Source organism: Onychostruthus taczanowskii, unplaced genomic scaffold, assembly GCF_017590055.1.
Source record: "Onychostruthus taczanowskii isolate IOZ18803 unplaced genomic scaffold, ASM1759005v1 scaffold38, whole genome shotgun sequence".
Classification (NCBI taxonomy): domain Eukaryota; kingdom Metazoa; phylum Chordata; class Aves; order Passeriformes; family Passeridae; genus Onychostruthus; species Onychostruthus taczanowskii.
In genome coordinates, this window is record NW_024501237.1 from 14,100,396 (window position 1) to 14,123,829 (window position 23,434).

Here is a 23,434-nt window from a genome sequence, read left to right on the forward strand (position 1 = left end):
CTCACACCCGGCTCGGCGGGCACGTCCTGAGGGCTCCCCTCACACCCGGCTCGGCGGGAACAGGATTTGCTTCACCCAGCGGCAGCAGCGGGCGGCTGAGGGGCATTTGTAGCGCTGCTGTGGCAGCGCGCCGCCCCCTCACGCCCCCCCCCGCTCCTGGGCCATGAGGGGCGGAGGTGGGACGGGAGCGTCTCCTCCTCTCTGGAGCGCTCGCTGCGGGAGGCGGGTGTGCTCTCCGTGGCCCCGCTGCCTCTGTGATGATGCCGTCCTAGCGAGGGATGATGACAGGCAGAAGAGGAGGAGGAGGAGGGCAGAGCCGCCGCTGCTGCTGTGAGCCCTGTCTCTTGCTCTCTTCGCCGGCAGTTCCCGGCTCCCGCTGCCGGGCTGCGCATCGCGCCGCCTTGCCGACGGGCGGCGGGGTGGCCGTGGGTTTGTGGTGAGGGGTTTGTCCTCTCCGGGTGCTCTGTCCCCCGCCAAGCAGGGCTTGTGTCTCCTTCCTCCTCCTCCTGCCTCCTTCCCCACCGCACACGCTGCCGGACGAGGCCGGCCGGGAGCGGGAGCAGCGGCGGCCGCCGCCGCCTAAGGGGACCCTGACCATGTCGAGCAAGAGCAGGAAGAGCAAGGAGCAGGGGAGAGTGACCTTCCCCCCTCAGCAGGAGGAGGAGGAGGAAGGGGCAGAGGAAGAGGAGCAGCAACGCCGGCGCCGCGGCTGGAGAGGCGTCAATGGGGGACCGGAGCCCCCTCCGCCGCCGCAAAGAGCTGTCAAAACCCTCCGGGAGCCCTACGGATACTACCCGCCCCCCCCTTTTGCCAGCACCATGTAAGTGGGGCCCGGGGGGGTGTTCGCAGGGGGCCGCCCGGCAACTTCCCCGGAGCAGGGATGCGGCTCCCGGCGAGTTTTGGGCCCGGGGATGCGGCCCCGTCCCGGCAGCGCGGCCGGGAGCGAGAGCGGCCGCTCGGCTCCCGGTGCCCCGCGGGCATCGTCCGGCCCCGGCCTGGCCTCGGCCCCCTCCCCAGCCCCGCGGCTCTGCCGCTTCAGCGTCAGGCGGGCACAGGTGTGTGCCGGGGCAGGGAAGAGTCCATCCCTTGCTTGTTTTCCCCCCCGCTCTTGTTTTCCCCCTGAATACAAGAGTAGCTGCCGAGAAATTGACTAATTATTTGGCTCGGCTAAGGTTTAGAGAACCCGTTGCTAATGCATCTGCTTTATTCTTACGTATTTTTTAAACCTATGCTGAGATAAAACTGAATTCCCCACAGAAAACTAGGACACCTATGCAGAAAAGCCTTAGTTCTGGAGATGTACCTGACCCTGTTTGGATGTGCTCTTCCAAAATATGCATTTATTTTCAAAGGTACAATCATAAGCAGCTATCTATTTAGATATATAAAGAGATGCTGCCCATGCAACTGCAAGATAAATGCATTCGGTTTTACTAGTAGGGATGTTAACTTTCTTTTCCGTGACTTGCAAAATGTAGGTTGTCCGTGAGTAATTCACTACTTTTTACAACATGCTGCAGTTTAGGTAGATTTAACCTCAGAGGATTGCTTGACTATTTTATGTTTTCATGACAATGTTTAGTTCTTATTTAAATATTTCAATTACCACATAGCAAACACTGAGTTTTAAGATAAGATATTCAGCATTTGTAGAAGCCTTAATTAAAATCTTTCCAGAGACAACTGTAAAATACAGGAATAATTGGGGTAGTGCTTAGAATGGTATAGCCACAAATAAAAGTGGGGTTTACCGTCCCTGTGCAGAAATTCTTCACAAATACCCTGTGCCCAGCAATTTGCACTTGGAGTGCATTGGTCTTTCACATGTCTTCAGCCGTCAGAAAGTTAGTTGTGCTTGAGTTACTTGTCTAGACTCCCATGTAGATGATGGAATGGGAGCAGAAATAGCAGTGGGAAAAGCAGCATAGCCATTTATCTTCTTTTTTGGAGGTGCCTGTCTTTATCTGCCATAAGAAGAGACTTGGACACATTATTTTTAGACAGTTGAAGCTGGCTCAGATGAATTGTAAGCTACGAGTCCTCAACTTCTGGGTCCAAGTGTCCTTCTGCAGAGGTTGACATATTCCTGTGTTGAAGAAATGGGTTCTACACCACGGGGGGGATTAAACTGGAGTCCAGTTTACACATCTGTGGGTGTTTGAGCCTGGAGTGAGCTCTGCCTCATGGAATTGTGTTTGGTAGATAATTATTGATATCCTGGGAATCTGTGAGCCCAATGGACTGACAAGAGGGCTGACATGGATTAACGTAGTAGGAGTGTATTGAACTGTTGGGGCATAGAGGCAAAAGACAGAACTAGATTTTCCCTCTTATGTGACTGTGGTCATCCTTGGTGTAGCAGCGGGATTTTTCTCCTGGAGTAACATTGTGTGTTTGATACTAGAGCCCAAAATCATTGTGCATGTTAATGAGATAAAGATGAGTGTCCTTGCTCCTGATGTGCTCAGGATGACACATGTCAGGCTCCAGCAGGCACAGAGTGAGAATCCTTGGCTGGAAGGATTTGTAGTGTAAATACTCAGCACAAGGTGTAAGAGGAAAGAGGCAGGAAGATGTGAAGTAGTTTGCCCACGAAGGCAGACATGGGTTTTGAAATCTCTGAAAGCAGTAGCTTGTGCAAAGTGCCTGTCAGCGTACAGCTGGCTCCCTCCTGTGCCAAATATTGCTGGGAAAAAAGTAATTAACCTCGGATTCCCACTAAGATTGCAGACTGAATGTAATACTTGTTTCACAGGGTACTCTCTGCCCCAATGGGAAAAAAGTGGACAAAACCTGTAAATTAAATGTACTAGGTATCCGATACCTGGTTTCCTTATTCTGTCTGAAAATCACAGCGTAGTTTTCTGGCTGGAGAGACAGAACACAAAGAAAGGACTAAGTTTCAAAGGAGCTTTACAAGTCATTGTTGGTACAGCCCTGTTAACTTGGCTCTTTCCTGGTGAGATATTTGCCTTGTTCTGTGTGTGTATAAATGCCCTCCAATATATAGTCCTTTTTTTCCCACAGGAATTCAGATGGTTGGTATGTTCCTTTGAGGAGTTATTGAAGGGCAATGGTCAGAAAAAGCTCTGCTTAATTTTATGGGGCAGGAATTTGTTCTGTCCCCTAAGTGCATGTACACCTCCTCCTGATATTTCACTGTAATTTTTTTTTCCTTTTTTTTGGACTAAGTCTTTCCAGTTTGGAGCCAGAACTTCTGTGAGATGACATGAGGGCATTTTGGATGATGGATTATGTCGTTTCAGACCAGTGGGAGAGTATAGACCTCAGTCAGATCTTGCAGCTGGCCTGATTTATGTTCTACTGTTCAGCTGAATTAGCCTCCCTCTTCTGGAAAGCCCAGGCAGTAGCTCACAGAAAGGAAAAGGAAGCTCTCATTTAATGCGTTTTGGATTTGGTGCAGGGACTCCCAAATTTTTTGGAACATAAGCCAGCATGCATAAAGGAGACGCCAGTTTTAGTGGTGAAGAAACAAATTTGCCAGCGGCCCATTCTGACACATGGGAAGCAGAAGTTGGAGGGGTGGGAAAGCCTTCCTTGGGGACAGGCAGTGAGGATGGGGGATTGCCCTCTTGTGGTCCTGCTCAGAGCCAGGAGCTGCTTCCTCACATGAAAGAGCTGGTTTTTTCTGTTGCAGTAACAAATAAAACACTTGAGATCGCTTATTTTGGGAAATCTCAGGAATCATTAGCTACAACGCTGCTCTTGTGTATGTGCATGTCTGAGCACTTTTGTAAGGCAATTATGGGTCTTTAATTTTAAAACTGGGACCTCAGAGGTGACTTTTGGCAGGACAAGAGGCACGATCTTCGTCTTCTGCTCGGCTGACTCGGGTGTTGTTTCTTTTAAACGCTGTTGGCATTATGTGCTTATCAGATCTGCCTGTTACCGCTGGGCTGCATTTCCTTTTCAGGGCTAGAACGGAGTCAGGATCACTAATGTACTGTAGTTTAGCAGGGGGGTAAACTGCTTGTAAATTGTTGATGCCATCTTTTATTGCATGGGATAGTTCAGGGAGAGTAACAGCCTGTTCTTCAGCACAAATTGCTCTACGGATCTGGGAAGACCCAGGATAAAATCTGTGTTCCTCCAGCTACTCTCCTTTCCTTTAAAACTGCTTATGCTGTGTGCAGTGTTAAAAAGTAGACTTAGAAACAAGACTATAAATCTTTTGGATCACTGAAGATAATGAGCGGGATAAGGAAAAAGGAATTCTCAGGTCAACTCTTCATCCCACATTTCTTTTCTGCTGCAGTTCTAGATTGAAGTGCATGATGAAAAGGGATAGGTGGAGTAGCAGAGTAGAAATCTGTAATTGAAACAGCCCATGGCAGAAGCAGAGAGATTGTCGTGCTTTTTTCCCAGCCTTTTGCAGTTGCTGTGCTGCTCAAATGTCTTGCTTTGTACATTCCTTGTAGGAATAGCTCTGACCAGGCAAGGATAGGATGCAATGTAAGGTCATAGTAAATGTGATGTGTGCAGAAAACAGGAGACAAGTGAACATTGATTGTTCTGTGGAAAATATTTTTAAAATAATTTTTTATTTCCCATATGAAGGTCATACATTTTAGATGAAAATGTTTGAGGTAAGCATAAACATGTTATAATGTAGGATAAGTTTTTGTGTCTTATTTACCAGGTCTGTAATGAACCAATTCGTTGTTCAGAGTGCACACCACATTGCTGTGTCTGAGCGTGTGTGATGCTTGTCATTAGGTAAAGGCCTGAAAGGTGATGTGCTCTTTCAGGAGCCTTGGCCTCACTCGGGTGGGAGTACTGCCGCAAAGCAGAGCTGAGGAATGAGTGATCCTGAAGGCTGCTGTACAGTTCCTGACATTCTTCCCTCTTTCCAGTGAAGATTTTGAGTTCCTCAAAACAGCTGCTTAACTGCTGCAGGCTCAGGGCCAAGTGAAACATGTCCAGATGTGGTGGGACAGGTGTGCTTCATTCAGTTAACGTGACTGATCTCCAGTTCCATCCTTCTTTATCTCTAATGACTAATTAATACAGAATAATTGGGCATTTTTCTTACTTGGTTCTTTTGTGGTTTTTTTTTTTTTTTTTCTGTGCATTCTACAGATATTTTTATGCTTTTGTGTATGTGTACTTTCAACTGTTTGAAACAGTTGGGAAGAGGAGCATCATGATTCCCATCTCTTCTTTCCTCTTTTTTAAATGTAGGTTGTCAACACCTTACAGAGACAAGGCTGACTGTTTGAACTTTAAAGGCTTTGCAAATAGAACACAAGTAATTAATGCACACTTAGTTCTATTTTAATCATATTTTAATGCAAACTTAGTTCTATTTTAATCATATTATTTAGCCAGTCTAATGGTGTTGAGAGATGCAACTTGAGATTTTGCTGGTTTGATTATTTCAGATGGCAAATAATACATATAAAATATGCTGAAAATGGTCAAACATTTAAAACTAAAATTCTAACTATCTTATTCATTCTTTGGGATAGCTAAAATATTAGATGTAAGAAAAGGAAAGCAGAAAATGGAATAGGAGACCTTGCACCCTATTGTTGCTTGCCTTACTCTGACCAGAGCTATGCTGGCTTCAAGGTCTTTGTATTTGAGGGACAAGTGGAAGAAAAGAGGGGAGAAGTGTGGATGAACACAGCAGCCTCATGGCCCTGTGGTGCTGCACAAGAATTTTTGCTTTTCATTTTTTTGGAAATGTCTTGACAATGTTTTAGTCGTTAAAATACCAAGCATCATGCATCTTTATTTTGAGAAGGTATTGCAGTCACTTCAGATACATCTTTTCTGTCACAAGGTTTACAGTTAAGGATATCTTCCTTCCTAGGAAGCCACTCTTGAAAGGACAATTTTTAAAGGATATGTGTGTCTCTGCAAAAGTCAGATGAATCACCTCAGTGATCACCCAGATAGTGGGGTTTGAAAGGAAGGTAGATAAAATGAAAATAAATGTCATATTTCAAAATATGCTGAAAAATTACACTGAATATATAAGAACAAATGAATTGTGTATTTCATAAGAGATAAATGAGATTCAAAGTGGCAGTTTAGAGTCTTCTTAAAGCAAAAAGTCAGCATGAGTCAATTTGTTTTGTCTTTGTTACATTTTTAATAGCTATAATTTTTTTCTTTATAACATTACAGTAAACACTACATTTCTGTATCTGTGTGATTTTGGATGTGGAGGATGAGTGGAAGTGTAACAGCAAAAAAGACAATAAGATCTTGTTTAAAAAGAAACTATGAGAAGACAAGGTATCTGGTTTTACTCCTGATTTTGCTGGGGAATAAGATAGCAGCGCACTGTGGCTGTTCACAGTGTGCGCTCTGAGCTCAAGTCTTCATTTCTGAGTACTCCTAAGTGGGAAATATGCCTGAGGTTTAAGACATTAAATCAATTCTGTGTTTAACAGAGTTACAAATCCTCTCTGTTAGGCAGCCTTTTTTATAGATTTAAAGAAAGTGGTACAGAAGTGAAAAAAAAAGGATTGTGTCATGTTTGCCAGAGCAGTTTTGCCACATCTTCCAGAAAGTAAATAGTAGTTAGCATTGCTTATACTGTGGTGCCACTCAGGCTATTTCAGGTAGCCCAGAAAATGCCAGCCACAGATAACAAGGTAAAAAGATCAAATGCTTCATCCCAGGAGAGACCTGCCCTTGCTAATGAGTTTCACAGTCTCTGTGCTTGATGTGCAGCTAGCTGAGCTGTCCATTTGTGTTCACTGAAATGCTCAGGGCTCGGACTGGCTTTTAGGATGTTTGTAGCTGTGATCAAGTGATTAAGATTGTACATTTTGATGTAGATAGCTGGAAGGGCAGGCCTATCCTTACAACTTGGATGGAATTAGTTATGCCCAATGCAAACTCCTAGTACTGCATCCAGTGATTTTGTGCAGTGTCAAGAGAGCAACAGAGCTTGTTGTTGAGAGACCACACCCACAAAAATCAACCCCCACCAGCACTTAGGAGGCTCTTTCTCTGTCTGTGGACTTGAACCTCCATCAGTTTGGATGTTTACCTTCCCAAGCTGCCCATGCATGTGCTACTGTGACCACTTCACTGCAGAGCCCTTGCGTGCCCAAAGATGCTTGTGGCATTTTTCCCTTGGCTCTGTCTTTTGCAGACTGACAGGGTTTGCTTAAAAAGGGCTTTTTAATATTTTGGTTAGCCCTTGGCATTCATTAATGGACTCGCATCTCTTCTAATGCACTGAGGGTAGAAGGATTAATTTCCTTTTCAGTTTTTCTGTCTGGCCTTTTACTCCTGTGTCTGAGTTTTTCAGCAAAGTGGAAAAAAAATTAATTTTCACAATGCTCCTGTAAGATGGAAGCCAACTGTTCTTTTTTCTAAAGATGAGGAACAGAGGCACATAGGACCTAAGAAACAATTTGGAACTTGAAAGATTTCTTTATCTTTGTGTATTGTGTATATTTATATATGTATATATCTAGTGTGTTCTATGTATTCGAAGCACACCCTCCATTAAGTCATATTGTTTATCAGCAGCATTTGGTGTCCCCATGCCCATCAAATCATCCAAAGTGATCTCTGTCCCTTGAGCTACTGGATTAACTGATAGCAGCTGGAGGCTGCCTTCCTCACTGTTGAGCTGGACTAGAAAAGGCAAGAGAGATTGCTGACTGGTTTCATATTTATATGCAGATGGTGATGAAGGAAGGTTAGACTATCCTGAGTACATTTTCAGGCCTTTGGCCTCTGCTCCAGCAGGCACAAATGCTTGTGTTCTTCCCCCAGCTGCAGCCTGATCCCATCCATTCTGTTGTTTCAGACCTTGCCATGCAGTTGTCTGCTGGTGCTGTGTTCTCCAGCTAGCCAGTGTCTGCTCCTCAGCCTCTCATCCTAGGTCCCTTCTCTTTGCAATTTCTCTCCAGTCTCACTGCTCTGAACCTTCCTACCCCTCTCTTGTTTCCTTGCCTTGCTAGACTCAGCTCAGCATCCGATCTGCCTGTTCTCTCAGCCAGTACCTTCACTGGTTCATAATTCCAGTTTCCTTGTTTGCCCAATTAGCTTGCTCACCCATCCTTTTCACCTGTTACCCTTCTCTTTCCTCCCTCTTTCTTCTTTTGCAACTGGTTTCTGTGGAGAGTTCATGGGTTCACTGATTCTCATTTTCCTTTAAAACATGTCACTTTCCTACACCCATGTTTCCTCTCTCTAGTGCAGCAGTTATCCCAGTTTTCATTCATTAACTCTGTGACTTTCCCATTTTTTATTATGGTACAAGAATATAGACACAGACCCTCTCAGCTCCTGAAATGGGTGATGTAGAAACAAGCCCAACACAGTCCACAGCATTGCAGGAGTCCACTGGAGTGAGAGCTGATCCCAGTCTGTGCTGGATGACTCCTGGTGTCTGGAACCTGTGAGCAGTTTAGCTGCAGAAAGTCTGCTGAGTGTGTATGTAGTATTGTTTCCCAAAAATCTGTAATTTGACCAAAGTGACTTGTGAATAGAAGCTTCCTGGTTTAACATTTCTAGTAGTAACACAGGAAACTGTGATCAGGCTTCATTATGTGTTGCTTGGCAAGACATCCTGAAGAAAATGTGTTTTCACCTCACTTTTATGTGATCTACAACATGGTAAGCATGAAGTATTGCCTTACTTATGCCATCAGCCTGAATGCCTGTGATGGATAATATTAATTACTAATGAAAGCAGTACACTAGATGAGTTTCCATTTTATATATGGGAGGGATTTCTGAAGAGGAGCGATGTCTTAAAAGAAATGAAAAATGTTAATAAATCTTGACCATGCTAAGAGAACAGCAGCGGCCCGAGGCACTGAGCCTGTGAGTGCCTTTAGATAGCAGACAAGCAAGAGCAATCCCAGTACAGGATACTGCTTGTCAGGAAATGGATAATGGACAAAGGACAAAATGAGTTGTTGCAGCCACAGGATTGGAAGTTACAAATTACCACCAGAGTAATTTGTTACCCCTTCCTTGTTTTGTCCTTAGGTACATCGAAGAGAGCCCGTCCCTGAGGCGTATGACCATGATGAGGGAGAAGGGAAGGCGACAGGCCATTCGGGGCCCGGCCTTCATGTTCAACAACAGGGGCACGAGCCTGACGGCCGAGGAGGAGCGATTCCTGGACGCTGCCGAGTACGGGAACATCCCCGTGGTGCGCAAAATGCTGGAGGAGTCAAAGACACTGAATGTCAATTGCGTTGACTACATGGGCCAAAACGCCTTGCAGCTTGCTGTGGGGAATGAACATTTGGAAGTGACAGAACTGCTGTTAAAAAAAGAGAACTTGGCACGGATTGGAGATGCCCTGCTGCTCGCAATCAGCAAGGGTTACATTAGGATAGTGGAAGCAATTTTGAATCATCCTGGGTTTTCAGTAAATAAGCGACTGACTCTGAGCCCTTGTGAGCAGGAGCTCCAGGATGATGATTTTTATTCCTATGACGAAGACGGTACCCGCTTTTCTCCAGACATCACTCCCATCATTTTAGCCGCCCACTGCCAAAAATACGAAGTAGTGCACATGCTGTTGATGAAAGGAGCGAGGATAGAAAGACCTCATGATTATTTCTGCAAATGTAATGACTGTACAGAGAAGCAAAAACATGATTCTTTCAGTCACTCTAGGTCAAGAATAAATGCGTACAAAGGACTGGCCAGTCCGGCTTACCTGTCCCTCTCCAGTGAAGATCCAGTGCTCACTGCTCTTGAACTCAGCAATGAACTTGCCAAGTTGGCCAACATTGAAAAAGAATTCAAGGTAATGTTTTTGTGTTTCTCTGTCTTTGCTATTGTTTTAAAGTTGCTGCTACTTCACGTTGTCCTTAGATGCTGAAATAATTCCCTGTGCTTTTACTTTTTCAATTACAAATACTCTCATCTTATTGTCTCTTTTATCCTTGATACGTAAGCCTTTAGAAGGAATTTTTAATGGAATGAAATTGCTTTTGTACCTGCTGTGTGTGGAGAAAATTGGTAAAACTGGAAACGGGAAAAAGTGTGCATTCTGATAACCTTGCAGCAGATGGAAAACAATTCTGGTTGCTGCAGCACACAAGGATTGTTCTTGTTACAAATGCTGAGTAATATAAGTGCAAAAGTAGAAATATTTTGCTTTTCTTGGGGACACTGTAGCACTGACCTTATGCCCTCTTTTTAATTTGTGCCAATTTTGACTGATGTCTTCAAATTGTTAAGAATACCCAAAGTGGAGGTTTTTTTGGATGCAACTTTTAGGAATGTCACATGTTCAAAACCAGCTGTTTGAGTGCTTACAGATGTTGGTCCTCTTACCTGCCTTTCAGCTGTATCTGGTTTTGTATGTCAGTGCCCTGACTTCTTTATCTATTTCAGCTTGTCCCTCTGACAATTAATGGCTTAGTTAACTGTTGCTTTTTTTAATGCTTTTTCTGTTCAGTTGGAAACAGAAAAAGCTTGAAAAGGACCATAACAGCCACCTTTCCTCTTGTTTCCATTCTCCCCCTGCAGCCAAACCCCACCAAAATCAAACCCCAGCAGACTGCTTGTAATGAGAAAAGCTTGGCTTGGGGAATGACAGATTGCTCTCAGTGGGCAGAGATATTCACAGCATTGTCTCTGGGTGTAGCAGCAACTTTATTGGGGTTCTGCAAGGCCAGTGTTGGGTACCACTTGCTTGCTTAATATCTTCAAAAATTATCTGAGACAAAAGATGCATTAACCTCTCCAAACACCATCAAACACTGCTTACCCTGTGGAGTACTCAGAAGGAATATGCAACAACCTGGAGAAAGACAAGCAGAAATTAACCAAGTGAAATTTAACAGAAGAGGAAGAAAATTCCTGAGAAAGAATAGGTCCATATTCAGCTGAGTGAGTTAAAATGCAATTTAAAAATAAATTTTCAGTGGTGAGAAGGATTAATGTATTATAGCACACACTGATGAAATGTAAAAATCAGCTTTAACCCTTCCTCCCCTTTCTTTGCTGAAGGAACTTGCTCATGTCATGCTGTGTATTGTGTAACCTGGCAAATTAATTAAATACTTCCTTGATGTATTTATTCGGGGGAAAATGTCAGATTTTTCTTTTTCCTCAGAGGAAAAGCTACCCTGCCTCCAAAAGCTAAATGAGGGCAAGCTGCACTGTGTTTTTGTTAGGCAAGGATGTAGATGATGAGAATTTTATAGAAAAATTACAGTGGAACTAGAAATTCATGGGAGACTCCCATCTCACAGGTACTAATACCATGCATACAAATTTCATCAGAAAAAAAAAAAAAAGTAGCTTGAAATTTTGGAGGAGAAAAGGTGAAGTTTTTTGATTGAGCTTCTCATTTCGAACCAGAGCTTTAAAAAATTATTTCAGTTTTAAAAATGGTAATTCCCTGCTATTTTGGGATGCCTAAACCCCACGAAATTCACTGTTTTCGCAGATTTTAGTATTTTTGGATAGCACTTCAATGCCTACTAACCTTGCCAGGTGTATCAGATGATTCGGTTTTGGCACCTACAGTAAAAATTGTTCCTGACTCCTTGCTGGCATGGAAATTCCAGCTTCTCATCAACATCAGAACATTCCAGTGAAATAACTACTCTCCTCATTGACGTCACATCTCTTTTTTTTCCTTCTGTTTCTATCAAGCCTCATAGGAGAGCTGAGTTTCCCTGGAGTTCCTCCCATCTGTAACTCCCGTGTCAGTGCTTTCTTCCCTACAGATCTGTCATCTGAAGGTGTTTGGCTGATAACTTGTGTGCTTTGTCCCAGAGGAGAAGGTTTCTAATCCAGCATTTGCATTCCTACAGACGTCTGCTGCACTCTCCTCTAGGATCATCACTGGAAATTCTCGAGTATTCTACACAAATTCAATCTGTAGCACAGCACTGAGCAGAATTGTTTCAGGGTGGAGAAAAATGGGCAAATTACTTCATCTCTCTCACAACAAAGAAATGGATAAATCTGTTTAAATCATGATTTATTCTCAGTATCTATGGAATATTAAGGCCCACGATGTTTCCTGTGCATGCTCCACTTCCAGGATGCAGAGCACTCCTACAGAAAGTGCTATTCTGGGTGGTGTTCCCACAGAGAAAGAGCATAAGTTGAACCTGTTTAAAAATACCTGAGGCCAAGTTTCCTGGTGAATTCTTGTTAAATTGAACCTAACATCCATTGCATATGCAAAGTCCAGTCTGCCTCTCTTGCTTATCATTTACACTAAGAATTCTAATGCACAAACCACAAACCAAAGGGTTTGCACAAGTGAATTAGCAATGTGGGAAGGTGACTTCGGCCATTCTTTCATGACTGTTAGTTCCTCAGGAAAACCTGATTAATCATACTGATTTTAGGGTTTTGTTTTATTTCCCTTTTAGAAGTAAGGAGAAAGGGCTCTGGTTTCTTTGAATCCTGATTTTTCTTGGAAGATGCAAGACACTTAGCCAAAAAAAAAGTACTGAAAATTAATAAAAATAGGTGAGGAAACTGGAGCCCTAAAGACCATTTCATTCTACTCCTTTCATCTCCAAGCTTCCTTACTTCCAATTGTGAAATCCTTGTTTCAACCTGCTGTTTGTTCTTTTGCTCTTCGTCTATTATATTTATTTATTCTTGACACTTTTACTCCTTTTTGATCTTTGTATCCACTTGTCTTCTTCCCATGTATTCTTCTATTCCATTCTCTCATGGCCAGGGCAGGGAGTACAGTATTTGACTCTGATTTTACTTTATTGTTCCTAGTCTCCTAATTCCAGGGATTGCCTGCAGGATTTCAGATAACATCAGGAATTTCATTTTGATCTTGGTGAGGAATGCTACCAAATTGTAAAAACTGGAACTGTATCTTGTCTTAATGTAAAAAAAAGTGACCATTACCATAGTTGGAGAATTATCTTCTCCTTTCCAGTAGCACCACAAAATACTTTGCAATACAAATATTCCTGACTTTTATGTTTTCCTGTTCTCCTATTTTTAGCAGACCATAGCCACTGCAGCTTGGCTTGGGGAATGATGGGGTTGGGTTACTAAAGGTGAATTGATATTAACCCTCCTCCCTGAGAACTTTAAAGCTGTTACTGCCTGGGGAAGGGAGGTTTTCTGACAGTCAGAACAGCCGATGGAACTTTCCTTTGGAGTCACCATAGGAAGAGAGAGGACAAGGTAGCTAAAAAAACCCTATGGTTATCTCTTTATACCAGCTTTCAACTAAATACTGTCCTGTGTAAGCAAGCTCAGTTCTCCCAGCTGAAATTGCTCTGGCAAGGATCAGAAAGGTTTTAGTCCTGCTTTCTATAGGACAAATCCCTGTTCCCAGTTTTGCTAAAAGCTCCTACTGAACCAACGGAAGATGTGGACGTGCATCTAAAAGCAGAATCTGTCAGTGTTCCAAGTAAATTTACATAGTGTTATCTCAGCTGAACTAACAAAGAGTGTTCAAGCTTGATCTAGGTTTAGGCCCAGCTTTTGAAAGGACAGGGCCCAGATCCATAACCGTTAATGCAATTATGTGCTTTCTTTGCATGTACAGTTACATGTGCAAACTCACCATATATGTGATTTCCAAGTGGCCGTTTACCAGATAATAACATAAATTTATGATTAAGTGTGATGACTGTGAATTAGTTGTGCATTGCTCATGAATTTTGGTGCTTGCAGGAGTGTGGCTCCTCTAACAGAACACAGATCCCTACATTTTGTCTGACTGCATGTGATTGCTCAGTATAAATTTGCTTTGCAGTGGTTACAAATTTTGAGTGGAATCAGCTGAAGGTTTTCTGTTCGTGTGCTTTGTTCTTTGCACACAGACCAATACCACCTTTGTCAAGACTCCAGATGAATTCACAGGGCAGTGCTTGATGTTATGAGTGAGAACAGAACACACAAATTTGGGCAGGATGTGTGTCAGAGTACTCTGAAACTGCTTGTGAGACACAGCTTAGCAATTCCAGTCGTCGTCAGTTGCCCTGAATGTGCTGGAGTCACCTGCGGAACCTGGGAAATGCAGGGTGTAGGCTGGTATTTTTTGATGTTACCAAGATGTTTGTGCAGCTGTTAGTGTTGATCTGGTGGCTTAATTTGTATGTTCTCAGGAGTGAGTAGAGGTGATTTGGATGACTGGGACCATAGATGAAAATTTCTGATATTCACACAACACCCTAGAGGTAGAAGGTTGTTTGAGAATCAGGTACTGTTTTCTGTTTAATTCTGTAAAGCAATCAGATAGACTGGGGTAAATTTGATTTGCTAATATGTAGGTAAATAAAGACCTGGAGAGGGAAATCTGACAAGTTTTCCTGCTACAAGATTCAAAGCCAGAGTGGGATATTAAGAATGCACGTACTTTGCAGTGCTCATAACAGCATTTGTGAATAATGTAGGCTGTATTTAATCCTTAAATTTGACAGAATTAAACCTCTTCCATTATATCATTAATCTTATCTGGCAATAAGCACAATTTTTATAAGCAAGTGGTGCATCTACCAATGGAGAAACGTGTCATTCATGTTTGTACTGTTATTCTACTGCTGTTAGAAGAAATCTGGGTAACTCTTGTGGTAGGCAAACATGCAAAGCATGGAAATAGCTCTTGTTATTTCCTAACTATTAGAAATCCACTATTGCTTCTTCTATTTCTTCACAATTTGCAAAATAATGAGAAAACACTCGATAATTGAAGCATCTCCCTGCAACTGGACAGCCCATGTTCATTCACACAAGGGCAAAATTTGGGTTATGTCCTAAAGCACTTGAATAATACAAAACCATCTAAACTAAACTTTATTAAACCTTAATAAGATACCACTTTAGACTGTAGGTTAGATACAAATAATAATAAAACAAATACTTCTTTTTTTGTCTTGGTAAAGTTAAAAGTGCCTGGAAATTTAGGTGAGAAAGAATGTAGTTTCTCTTTTAGTTATGTTGTATTATTACTGAAGTCACTGCAGGAAGTGTATCCTCCCATGCACTTAGAACAGTGGATTTACAGCTACTTCGAACTGCTAGAGAAAAGTTGCTTATCAGTCTTATTCCTGTTGAATTCATGTTAAGCTGTGTCTGATGATTTTCATGGCTTTTGCTCAGCCACCTCCTTTAGTAAATACTTCCTTTAGCTGTAGTGAAATGTGTAAGCAACTCTTGCTTGGTGCTTAAGGAAGAGTGTTCGAGTTCTCGCATATATTTAGTAATTATTTTGTGAAAAAAATATCAACAATATAGGACTTGAATAAATGGAAGGCATGGTGTTGTTTTCAGCTTTATTGGATTGTCTTCAGTCCCTCCTTTTTCTTCAGTGAATAAAATCTCCATCTTCTTTTTACATTGTGTCACCTTGTGGTGCTCTGCTTAATATTCTCCATAACCTGAATTCTAGCAGTTCATACTTAGAGTTTTGGCCTCTGTGATGAAGCTCTTTCTTGACTAGGCTGTCATTAAAGACTGTTCCTCTTTGTTGTTTTCCTTTTTTTTTTTTTGACTGCTACTATTTTCTAGCCATCATCCTGGAGTCTTCTTCTGCAGGGTTTTTACCTTTGTATTGTCTGTGATCTAATCACATTTTATGTAAAAGCTCTATCTGCATTCAGACCTCCATGCTGGCAAGTATATTTCACTCCCTTGATTAGCTTTTTTATGAGACTTTGCCTTTTTCAAAGTACTAAATCTTGGTCATACATAAGCTTGCTTATCCCTTCACTGAATTTAATCACACATCCCAGTATTATTTTTACATTTGGCTCTTCTGTCCTGTTCTCCTTGGTTACCAAAAACAAATCTAAAATAACCTTACATCCTGTTGCTTCACTGGCACTGAATTAATTTGTCCTCTATGACCAAAGGAAATAACAGGATCCTGTTTAAGGTCTATGATTAGGACTGGTTGTTTCCAAGTCCATATCAGGGATGTTAGTCTTGTGTAATAACACAACTTCTAGGACTATTTGTTTGTCTCCTGTAATATTTCATTTTGATTCATATCTGAATCTGACCTATGGGATTGATGGCTGATTCTTGCACTTACCCTATGCAGCCTCTTTTCCCAAAATAATTTGAAACTGCTGAGAGCACATTAGCTTCTCTGTCCCATTATATAGATGCCGAGTTGAAAATTTAGCAAAACTACCTGTACAAGGAGATAAAATTACTTAGGAAAGAAAGAAACAGTGAGGGTTTCAGGGAAAAAAAAAAAAAAAGATTAAGTGAGAAACTTATGAGGGCAGAAGCAGTAAGGAAACATTTTTGGGAAGACAGGCAGCTCTAAGAGAAAATCTGCACCCTCAAAAAGTGATTTTGAAAAGGCAATATCTGGAAATGAACAGTGAAGCACAGAAAATAGAGAGGCAGAGGGCTCAAATTAGTGTTTTGTTGGCCTGGTGGAGGAAAAAAGACTGAAGAAAAGCTATGGAGTAATTGAAAAAGGTGGTTGTGCTGGTTCTAGTTCGGTACTGAAGGTAAAATTGGAAGATTCAGTCAAGTTTCCTCCTCTAGCTGTACCAAATCAGAGGCCACATCTCAGATATGGAATTTCTAGAAGTCTGTCTGAGAGGAATGGATACAAAAATGAAGACTGAGGTTTGTGCTGAAGCAGAGATCAAGAAAAGAGTTTATGGGTAATGTCACAGAGGTGGTGGGAGACATTTACAAGTATAAACAAAAGTACAGGCAAGATCTCAGATGTGCATGCTTGACTGAATAGCTAAAAATTCTGAAATGCAGCCACAAATGTTTTGTCAGAGGAGGAAGATTAGAGAGAAGCAAATATTTGATGTTGACATATATGATAGTCCTTGGAAAGACTGAACAGGTTTGGAAGATGAATTCTCCTGTTCTTTCCAGAGCACTCTTACAGGAAATTTGGGTTATTTTGCCCACAATGTTGGTATCCAAGTTTGTCCTGTAGTTACTCTATGCAGCTACTTTGTAACCCACTGTGCCAATTGTGTGTGGGAAGTTCCAAGGGAAGGTGGGAAGCAGAGGGTGGAAAAGGAAAAAGGGGGAAGTGTACCTGGTGTAGATCAGAGGAATGAGCAATCAGCCGCTTAAGCAGTGTAGAAAGAGCTAAAAGATATTTGTAGCTTCAGAGGCAATTATTTCATTAGTTGTCAGCAAATTTTTTGCAAGAATGAAGTTACTTTTTTAATAGTCCTTTTTTTGCTTTGTTTGTGAAATTCTGATATTTTCAGCTGCCCCTTGTTGTTCATTCAGGTTATTTTTATATAATGGTACACGGAAACATGGATGTTCCTATGCTGTGTTCAGCAGCTGCTGTTAGGTGTTCACCTTGTGTCAGAGAATGAATGATTCTGACACACTCTGATACACTCTGAACCTGACTCAGTAAAAATCAAACACTTCATTTTTATCAATTTGTACAGGTGCTTTTCTCCTCACCCTTGACTCTTATGCACATCTGTCACAGGCCTTTTTCTGTCCCCCTCCTGTTCCAGAACGACTATCGCAAGCTGTCCATGCAGTGCAAGGACTTCGTGGTTGGTGTCCTGGATCTGTGCCGGGACTCGGAAGAGGTGGAGGCCATTCTGAACGGGGATCTGAACGCGGAGCCGCTGGAAGCGCAGAGGCACCGGGCGTCCCTGAGCCGCGTGAAGCTGGCCATTAAGTACGAAGTGAAAAAGGTAACTCCTCACAGCTCTCAGGCACTCTGGCAGGAGGGCAGTGCCACCTCCTCCTTCCGCAGGTGTTGTGACCCCGTGGTCAGATGCACAACTGAGACATGGGGTGAGTAATCAAGACTCTCACAAGGCAGAAGGGGACTGTAATGAAGGAGTTGAGTTTAATCTACTTCCCACCGCTGAGAAGTGGCAGGAGATTGTAATGGCATGAATGAGGTGTGCTAGCCAGGCTTTGCACAGTTGATCAGATTCTTGTCCTGATTAACCCAGAAGGTGTTTCAGTAGAGGCAGATTTTCACTCAGTGACACTCAGGCTGTGTCTTCTGTCAGTCAATGCAATAATACCTGTTCCAAAGAGAAGTCTGTGTTGGTCAAAGTGTTGGTTTCAACCCATAAGTATCTGCAACTGCGTGTCATAATGAGAAATTCCACGTGATTTACCAGGCTTGTTCCTTTAAAAATATTTTAAAACTCAGCCCTGGAAATGCATGGAATATGTCTGTGGCTGCTTGGACAATTCCTTTCAGTTCTTCACCTTTGTACCTGTGTTTATTGGTGTTTTGGCAAGCATTTTCAGTAGATGCCTCTGTCAAAGTAGTTTGTATTTTGTGAATTAATGTTATGCATTGAAAAATGGAGCTGTGCATCACACATTTGACATAAATACATATCCTTTCATTGTAGTTTTTATTGTATTGCTATGTTCTTCTCCTCAAGATCCCACATTAGACTAGCACAAAAAATAGTTAATACTGTGTCCTGTTGTGAGAGGAGGCAGGAAGTACAGCAGTGCCTATGTATTATTTACAGCTACCTATTTATGTGATTAGCATCACTTCCATTCCTTACAGCCATTATAGTTTCATCATCTCCACAAGAAGCCTTGTGTCTCTCAGAATAAATAACTCTGTGTTATGTGGCCACCTCTTGAGCCAATCTGCCATATAAAACAAATTGTAAGGACCCTGCCAGAGCAACTGGGGATTGCTGGTGTTTATGACGGCCCCAAAAGATTGATAATAAAAATTGTAAACACAGATCCCAAGCAGCAAATCATCATTTCCAGTAAAGGATTGGTCTACAGCAGATAAATGCATATTAATTGCCAAAAATCAAGGTAAATATATACAAGCATTAAGTTAGTTTAAAAGACAGGAACTGGGGGGGAAAAAAGTCAAAGTGCATAAGCATGCTTTAGTGTCTAAATATATACTTCTTTATGCTATTGCAGTGTAACGTGTACCAAAACTTTGTTGATGCTTGTGTCTCAGCTTTCACGCTGAAGGCTGTGGTTTTCTTTTATGAGTTTGTTGTCACTGATGAAATTCACTGCTGAGCAAAGGGCCACACAGATCTGTTAAGAATAGCAGAAATCTGAATAATACAAAAAAAAAAAAAGATAATTCCTCATAGCAAACTTGTTCTCTTCTCTTGCAAGAGAGAAACTCCGAGTGCTGGCTGCAGTTCATGACAAATACACTTGAGAACCTACAAGAGGAATGATCTTGTTGGGAGGAAATAAATGGTGCAGAGTTGTTACCATATTCCTACATGTGCAGTTCCCTGGAAGTGGCCATTACACAGGGAATGGCAAGGATGGAAATGTCTCTGCCGTGGTGGTCCTTTCATGCTGGGATTTGCTCTGTCACAGCTGTGACAGATTCTAGTGACATCCTGACTGGAACAGATTCATATGTGGGAACTCCACTACTTCAACCCTCTCACCATAGGAAGCAGACAAGGATGTGGCCTATTTCCTTAGCTTTCTGTATTTCTAGTTGTGCTTCCAGGTCAGGTCCATCAAGGTCAGTTCCCTGTTGCCAGTAATGCAGCCAAACAGAGCAGCAGGTCCATGAAATAGGTAATGAGCCTATGCCCCGTCCAGAGGGAGGAGAGGCAGGAAAATGCATATGACAAGTAGCAAATGTGCTCAGAACCTCAGTGTTAGGGAAAGGGAGTTTTTAATTCTATTAGTAATGAAACTCTTGCACCTAATGCCCTAGGTACTGCACCAACGTGGAGCCTATCTTTTAAACATGTGATTTTGAAGCTACGGTTCAGACTGAAACTGCAGCCCCAATAGAGAAGGACTAAGGGAATTAAGGGAGGGAAGAAAAAAAAAAAGAAAACAAATTAATCTTGCTCTGTATGCTGAATTAATGCTTTTAGTTTTGTGTCTCAACTCTGTCTTTAGATTGCCAACAAAATTCCAGAGAAGAGCTAATACTGGCCCAACTAATCTGCAGTTCTTGCCGAGACAAAAATCAGGATGGAATTTCCAAGTGAAATGAATAAGAGCTGGAATAAAATCACAGGAGTTTGATTTTCAAACCCTGAAGTGTTCAACTGATAGATAAGAAAGAAGATGCAAAATTTTCTTTGTGTTTTGTGTGTTAGTATCAGAGTGTGCCAGGATTTGTTCTCGCTCCATCTAAACCCATCCATTATGATGACAGAAATAAATAACATAATCACTCTGACTCATAGAGAAAAATATTTACATACTGATGACTTGATTCACGGTCATGAAACTGAAAACATCAGAAGTGTTACTGTCAATTATGCTTGGAAAAGCAGCTATATTAAATTTGGGGTATTTTTTCTTTTAGTGACCAGATACTGTTCTCATGCATCATTTTTGTTCACTGAGCTTCTGCTAGGAGTTGAAAGTATTAGATAAATGTGATAATAAGTTCAACATATGTAATGAAAAGTGAGAAACTGCATGGAAAATAGAGTGAAAGGAGAAATTCAGGAAGAACGAGGTTGTAGGATGCTGTAAGCAGTAGGTAAAATGTGATGTGAGCCTACTGTTCTTGGAGGAGATGAAGCTGCAGGCAAATACAGGTAATAGAGACATACAAGCAACAGGGGTTGGCATAGTTTAAAGTTGCTAAAAATAAAACAAACATAATCATAAGTTGAAGTATTTCAGTAAAGACTGAGAGAGGAGGGATGAATTTCAGAGCTTTTATGGATGAGAAGTGACACAACTTGCTCCGAGGGCTTGGAAGTAGTGCACATTGTGCAGTTGCCAGCAGTTAAATAAGTCACTAAGATCCTCTCAAGAGCCTTTAGACTCACTGCCAGAGAAGATCTTGCCCATAACTCTTGGCATTTTATTCACTAAGTCTTCCTTGTTTAAAAATTTTTTGGAAATTATAGCAGATCTCCTCTTAGTGTCAGATCAAAATGTTGATAGATCAGGAGAATAAACCGGCACAGAGCTCTGGATGAGGTGCCACAGGGCCCATGAGCTGATTTCCAGCCCTGGGTAAACTTCCTTAAAGCTCCTTTACTGTTTCTTCCCATTCCCTGTGGTAACAGAAGGAATGATGTGGGTGTTTCTTCCCTCCTCTTCCCTACAGTTTTAAGCCTGATTTTAAAAATGTCTTTGTAATTTGAAATAATTATTTACTTTCCTGCCTTTGTCCACAGTTAATCTGCTGTGGGATTTGTCCCTTTGATGTCCTGAGTTGACAATGAAATTTATCTTTGCAGAAGAAGAGGCTGGGGGCATATGTCAGAACGCACAAACACACAAAAACCCAATCTCTTCTTCTCAAATGGGCCAGGCTGGCAGTTTTTATGGTACATAAGCTTCAAAGGTGACAGCCTAATAAAAAGAACAGAAGCAGTTTGAGTCGACGTTAATTTCTTAAAGAACTTTTTTTACAATCTCTTTATTTATTTCTCTTGGCCACTCCACTTCATGTACAAACTGCATTAATATGTGAAGTAACTGCTTAATGCATCACACACCCTAATGCTTAGGGACTTGAATTTTACAGCAAAGTAGATTAAAGTATGACGATTGCCTCCCTTTTTAAAGTTCATGCAGCAGTTTCAGACTGCTCTTCTTGAGAGGTTTAAGGTTCCCTGTTTTCATTGCCAATGATTTAATTTGATTTTCTTTAAGAAGTCTGTCCTGTTGTACTACTCTATGCACTTTTTAATGAGATTTGGAATATTAATAGAGTTTTGCAAGCAAGACCTAGTAGACAACAGTGTATGTGGTACATAATGATCTCTGCAGAGTACAAGGGATAATAAAATGGTTTTACAACCAAATCCAAGGTTTACAGTATTTTCATTACTTTTTCCAGAGTATAACCAACTGACATCAAATCTCACTCGTAACCCAACTCAAATTATCAGTTATCAGATTTATTTTCAAACCCTTTTTTGTGAAACACCTAGCCTTCTTTATTTTGGTTCACTAGTTACTGGTAAGTGTATTACCAGATTTCTTCAAACTGCTGTGAAAACCAGGCTGCTCACCCATGTGCTTAACTGGTGTCCCACATGCTTTTGTGATGTGGCAGTTTCTTCTTTATTTATTAACCTTTGTTTTAAAGGGAATGAGAAAAAAGCCACGGTTCTTAAATATCTGGTGTTAATTTAGACCTTAGGTGATTGCAATTGTGCATGTTATGGTAACTCTCTTATTAATGACAGCATGTCTTAGTTTTTCTTTCTTTTTCCTTTTCTTTGCAGTTTGTGGCCCATCCAAACTGTCAGCAACAGCTACTGACAATCTGGTATGAAAATCTCTCAGGATTACGGGAGCAGACCATAGCTATCAAATGTCTGGTGGTGCTGGTTGTGGCATTGGGCCTTCCCTTTCTAGCCATTGGTTATTGGATTGCACCATGTAGCAGGGTACTGAATTTTATAAATTATGTGTCTTGTGCTGTTCTCAGAGCTGCTTTTCCTTTCCTGGCAGTCAACATGCAACTTCTGCTGCTTCCAAATTCTAACTAATTAATGATATTTTTAGCAATCCCTAACCTTGCGCCAAAAGATGCTAGGGGGGTTTTTGTTACTTGCACTGTAAAGAGGGAACCACAATAATAAAGTATGAATATAAATTAACATTAAACTGAAGGAAAGAAAAATAACCTTCTCTGAGAGATTTTTTTTTCTTTTTTAAATTTCCCTAGTTTATGCTCACCTCACTGTATCTGCTGTGTAACTTATTATATTAGTAACATGGAGTTTTTGAAAGTCACCGCTCAGATTCTTTATCAAGTCTCCTCTGGTGGCATCCTAAGGTCTCATGCTGTTCCTGTATAAACCATTAGCAGAACATCTGTTGACTTTACTGATGCAGAACTTAATCTTAAGTAAAATATTTGTTATCCCAGCCCTAGGAGGTCTGTTTGCCAGCTGAACCATAGAGCAGAAATTAAATTAAATGCATCATTCTGACCATGTAGTGGGGTGTATTTGTAAAAGAGCATAGCTGTGAACTCTTACCTTTTTAAAAATTTGTGAAAGTGTAAGGGTGCTCCCTCCTTTCCTGCTGATCTTGCAAGGAAAGGGACAGCAGTTTCTTTGAAATCCTGATGGTCTGTAGCACATGAATTGTTTGCAAATCAGGTGTATTCATAGATCTTTGGTATTTCTCTGTTGCATTAACATTTTTAAAAATTTTAAGTACATGTACTCCTGTGCTGAATGTGGTCTTTGAATTTTATTTCCTTAGCAAGTGTAAAGCAAAGAAATGTGAGTTTCTTTTATATTTAATTCTTTTAGTTCATCTCAAACAGGATATGTTTTTTCTCATCTATGTATTTGAAGGGAACCTGATCTTTTATTTACTTTGAAGATAAACCTTTATGAAAATAGTGTAATTGTTACTCTCGTTATCCTCTGAAATGTCACTTTCCATTAATACCTTTAGTAAATATATTCCTCACAGCACCATATAATAGGAACATCTTAATATATGTTTTTAACTGGTGTCTAATATGGAAAAGTGACATTTGTCCTTGAGCTCTAATTCCCAGTAGCATAAACATCTGATGTTTTTCCTCAGTGCTCATGTC

The 23,434-nt window shown here is 41.4% G+C and overlaps 1 protein-coding gene across 1 annotated transcript in view; it reads left to right on the forward strand.

The window, feature by feature from the left end:
- Window positions 1–237: 237 nt before the first annotated feature.
- Window positions 238–23,434, forward strand: part of TRPC3 (transient receptor potential cation channel subfamily C member 3) — a 33,077-nt gene continuing 9,880 nt past the window's right edge. The window contains exons 1-4 of the mRNA XM_041412091.1: window positions 238–820; window positions 8,989–9,760; window positions 17,421–17,606; window positions 22,101–22,265. Coding sequence (XP_041268025.1) covers window positions 597–820; window positions 8,989–9,760; window positions 17,421–17,606; window positions 22,101–22,265 — 1,347 coding nt within the window. The 5' untranslated portion in view covers window positions 238–596. The remainder of the gene's footprint in view (window positions 821–8,988; window positions 9,761–17,420; window positions 17,607–22,100; window positions 22,266–23,434) is intronic.